The sequence below is a fragment of the Penaeus vannamei genome, chromosome 8 (assembly GCF_042767895.1).
Source record: "Penaeus vannamei isolate JL-2024 chromosome 8, ASM4276789v1, whole genome shotgun sequence".
NCBI lineage: Eukaryota > Metazoa > Arthropoda > Malacostraca > Decapoda > Penaeidae > Penaeus > Penaeus vannamei.
The window spans coordinates 22,411,433-22,416,432 of record NC_091556.1 but is presented as its reverse complement, the minus strand read 5'-3'; the positions used below and the strand labels follow the sequence as shown (position 1 = coordinate 22,416,432).

The 5,000-nt window shown below is 40.3% G+C and overlaps 1 protein-coding gene across 1 annotated transcript in view; it reads right to left on the bottom strand.

Moving 5' to 3' along the window:
- Nucleotides 1-5,000, bottom strand: part of LOC138862407 (uncharacterized) — a 137,302-nt gene that overhangs the window by 92,414 nt on the left and 39,888 nt on the right. The window contains exon 3 of the mRNA XM_070124427.1: nt 1-116. This exon is cut by the window's left edge and continues 1,691 nt beyond it. Coding sequence (XP_069980528.1) covers nt 1-116 — 116 coding nt within the window. The remainder of the gene's footprint in view (nt 117-5,000) is intronic.

The following is a 5,000-nucleotide window of genomic DNA, read 5'->3' as shown; positions in this document are numbered from 1 at the left end:
TAATAACGTGTCATTAAACTGTTCTTGAGTTTCTGCCATAACGTTAGCATGGGATGTATGAAGATAATGGACATTCCTCCGTACAGGATACATCAGCCATGCCGTGGTCCCATCATCTGTAGAGAGAAATAAAGACGTCAGTTTTGTTACTCATTAGCTGGTGATTGTCGGTCTCCGTGGTAAAAATACATGCCATGTCAACTGTGTCTCTTCGTTTAATGATTGTCTCTACAAATAGATAGGCCTACAAGTGTTTAATCTCCAATGAGTCAATCACTATTCCTATCGCAAATGTTCATCCTTTCTTTGATTTTTTTTGTTTGTTATTGGTAATAATTACATAATAAATATAATGTCAACAACATCGACATTAAAAACATCAAAAAGGGAAAAAACATTTTCCCCCATAAATAGGTATTACCAACCCTACATGTGAGGTCATATAGGCGTGACCTCAAAATTAGTAAATTGGCTCAGGGGATGAGCGCTTGTGGAGCCATCTATGGACAAATAAATAAATAAATAAAAATAAAATAACAAGCTCCTTACATAGAGCACTGATCATTAGTATGTCATTTATACTATTATTTTCTTTTAATACACATAATACCATGCTCGTTTCCATACATACATCAGGCATAAGTACTCTGAGCTACTATCACACAAACACACACAAGAATTATAAGTATATGTCATAAATTTAGACGCAGATTAACATTTCTGGCCTTAAGACTACCCACCTCAAACTGTGCTTGAGGTGGTTACGCCCAAGCCGAACTACGAACTATAACATCAAATGTAGGTAAAAGTATGAAAGAAAGGCGATTTTTATTTTCTCTGCATATTTTAGGTCTATATTATGTACCTTTACTTTATCAGTGTGCTGTAGTTATGCTACTGTTATTCAATTAAACTGATTTTTGAAAGAATTTGTTGAAAATATAGTATAAATTTGCACTGCATCCTCCTCAAATCTAACATAATATTCGGATGTTGACAAAGTGCTTGCTCTGCGACTTCACCGGATTTCTGTTCTAAATATAAGTTGCAGCTGAAGATTGTCAATTATTATTTCTTTTTTTTTTCTTTTTCTTTTTTTTTTATTCATATCTGTAGGAAAAAGAGAACAGCTATACACCGACGAAGCCATTGTGCTGGTTAACATTTGATGTCATCCTCTAAGATCTCTTGAAACAGGACTAAAGGCGGCACGGGCAAAAGTTAAAAGTGATTATTATATCATTCGTTCCAAGCTCATGGTTTTGTCAAAAATAGGACAGTCAACCCAGACTTAAGATTTGGAGAAGAAAATAATTTTAATGGAAAGAATGATGCATATCACAAAAAGACGTAAAATTTCACACACACGCAGTCTGCCGCCCCCCCTTTATATGGGGCAGCGTCGGCAGGGGTGGCTTCCACCTAATGTGACTGCCCGAGGCTAAATCTCAGGGTGGAGGCTTGGAAAGTCCATACTCTCTATTAACTGGGGAGGCTGAGAGTTGAGGTGGCTGCTTTCTCAGAGGTGAGAAGACCTGGCAGCAGTATGATTAGTGTAGGGGCTACACTTATTACTGGTCAGGCCGCAGCGATGGTCACCATCTTCAGTGAGTAGCCTTAGCTATCTCCAGCAGACTCCAGCTTTCAGGTTACTCTGGTCGATGAGCGTATAAGAGTATTGAGACTGAAGCTAAAATTCAGCTTCGTTTCTTATTGCTGTGTACGCTCCTACCAATGTTTGTAAACTTGAGGTGAAAGAGATGTTCTACACCAAATTTGCTTCTGTCAGACAGTTGTCCTCGGCAAGATATTTGTATTGTTCTGGGTGACTTCAATGCGGTATCTGGCTGTGATCGAGCTGACTATGATATATCTGTTGGTCCCCATGGTTCAGGAGCTGATGCCGGCAGTGAGAATAGCCTCCTTTTTCGGGACTTTGCTAGGTCCCTGAAATTGAGGATTTCTGGTGCTTGGTACAAGCGCTCTAACCCACATTGTTGGATGTGGTACGGCTATATGGGTAATGCAGCCAAGGAGATCGAACACACCCTAATTAGTACTCTTTGGATGATCCTCCAAAACTACAGGGTGTATAGGAGTACCGAGTTCTGTTCTGAGGAATGAGGAGTACCTATCCACGTTCCCCAGTGATAGGGGCACCCGAGCCTTTCGTCAACGCTAGAAGACACTTGCCCAGGGTACACGGCCCAGACCAGACCTCCTCCCGGGGGTCTCTCTCCACACGCCCCCTGCTCGGCGCACCTCTAGGGCTGCCCTTTGCACCAGCATGACACAGCTCGCGCCACGCTACCTACCCCTCCTATCAATAAACAGCTGAACCAGAATTGTCTCTCAATAAACCCACCAAATCAGGGCAACACAAAACCCCTGACAACTGGTGGCAAGCAGCGGAATGACACGAACAACAAGCCTCCGAAAAACTGTAAGTACACCATTGGCAATTTCCTTTTCTTTCCACTTTCTTCGCCTATGTGTGCATGCCGTTTTATTACGTGCAGTGATTTTTTTTTTTCCAATTATCTAAACAAGTGTCCGTGCAAAGTGCATTTTCTTTATCTACCATGTTCTGTTTTCGTCTTTTTAAGGGAATCAGTCCCCATTTTTATCACTTGCGAGAGTGTATTTTCTTTGGCGTGTTTTTTTCCTTTCATATAACTCTTATGCTAGCCTAAATAGCATAAATAGCATTGAGGGAGAAATAGATTGTGCATTTTCTCTAAATTATTATTTTTACGGACATTCTAGGTCATGTGACTAGTCCTAAGCGTTGCCATATTCTCGAAATTTTTTATTCTCATTATCTCACACTGCGTTAACCGAAGCCATATCGACGTTCAATTCGCCTATTAAGTGTATTTATTTGGGCTTGGTTTACCAATGCATTTGTGAGATTTTTGTAATATTTACATAACAGTTGAATTATGTACAAACAAACATTTCCCCCACGCTTCCCACCTACCCCCATCCCCCTCCCTTCCTCCTAACCCCCACCCGTTAATCCCCCCTCCCTCTCTACCTACTTTCAATATTTCTGTTCAGGCCACTAGCACTAAATTATTATTATTTTTTTTTTTTTTTTTTTTGCAGTGATAACGTTTTATATTTTTTTCTTTTCGTATCTATATTTATACAAGAAAAGTGTGTCTTGCTCATTTGCATGTTTATATGAATATCAACTTCAGTATTTTTATGCATAATGTGTTATATCCGTTTTCTAGTGCGAGTGACCACACATAGCTTTTCAGGTCATTTAAGGTCAGGTCTTGTCAATAACTGACATATCTCACCTTTTGTGACCTGTCTTAGTACTATTTTCCAATTTTTTTTTATTAAAATTAATTTCATTTATATAACACGATGATTTACGATAGAGTGATTGTAATTACTTCCGGTTTGCATGAATATATTGGGAACTAATAATAGCATAATTCATCGAATTAAATCGTATGATTTTAAGCTATTATTATAGTATATTTGTGCATATTCCGAAGTATGTTTCGCTGTAATTATTCGACTTCTTTGTAGATATATTTTTTCCTTAATTATTCATGTTCATTTATAGGTAATTTGATTATTTAATTTCTAGATTATTGTGTACTTGTTTTTTCACGATATTATTTATTTTTATATCTACTAGCTATTGCTATTACCTTACTCAGGTAGAAAGTACTTATAGCCATCTGACTCTGCTCGACCCAAAAATACATTCAAGCTATTTGTATTTATATCTTATTCAATGATCTCTGTGTTAGAGATTAATTATATTATACAGCTACTACGATTTCATATTGTTCGTGATTTTCGTTTATCTTAATCACAAACCTCATCTCATCATTATTACATGGTCCTTGGTGACGACCCCCAGTTGGGTATGGACATGTAATTAGGTTAAGGTAATTAATGTTAAGTTGTTCTTGTGCAACGCCGCACACCTGTCGCCCAGGCGATCTCAGCGCCACGCGCCTTCTTATCGCTATACGTGAGGTTATCACTGGTATTCCCCAAGAAGATGGGTACCCAATTGCGTTCTGCGTATGAGCTGGATGATATGTCATCACTTTCCTCAGGGAATTTATTTTAAGTATCATTTACAACCATGAGAGTTGTCTTTCGGCCGTCAGTTGTCTCAGGGAAGCTGACCCAAACCAGTCACCGTTTCATTCATTTTACGTACTAATTAAACTACCATCTTTATGATTTCGCATAGTAGTTGATTAATATTGAAATCAACGTGTTCATTTTTATTAGTGTGAACGTTTTTTTTCGTGCAGTCAGATTGGTGATTGTTTTCATTGCATGCAATCCACATTGCCACCCCCATGTACATACCTGACCCCCCATCCTCACCCATACCTCTTTTACTCTGAGGAATGAGGAGTACCTATCCACGTCCCCCAGTGATAGGGGCACCTGAGCCTTTCGTCAACGCTAGAAGACACTTGCCCAGGGTACACGGCCCTGACTAGACCTCCTCCTGGGGGTCTCTCCCCACTCGCGGCCCGCTCGGCGCGCCTCTAGGGCTGCCCTTTGCACCAGCACGACACAGCCCGCGCCACGCTACCTACCCCTCCTATCAATAAATAGCTGAACCAGAATTGTGTCTCCATAATCCACCAAATCAGGGCAACACAAAACCCCTGACATCTGTGGTACTGACCATAGGTTAGTTGTGGCTACCCTTCGCATCCATATAAAAAACCCTGTGTTCTAGTGCCCACCATAAGGTGTTTTATTTGGAAAGGCTGAGTATAAGAGATATTAACAACCCTTTTTAATAGTGTAGTTGAATTACGTGTCGTCAGTGATACACTTAGTGGCTGTTCTCTTTATTTCTAAGAGTTACACTAGTTATAACGATATAAGAGCAGGGTATCTGGCGGTGCTGTGAGGGACTCCGGCCGGGAGCGGTCAGCTCAGGTCAGGAGCGACCAGCCCTGGTCATGGGCCGGCTCGTAAAGGTGTGAGCAGGGAGTGAGAAT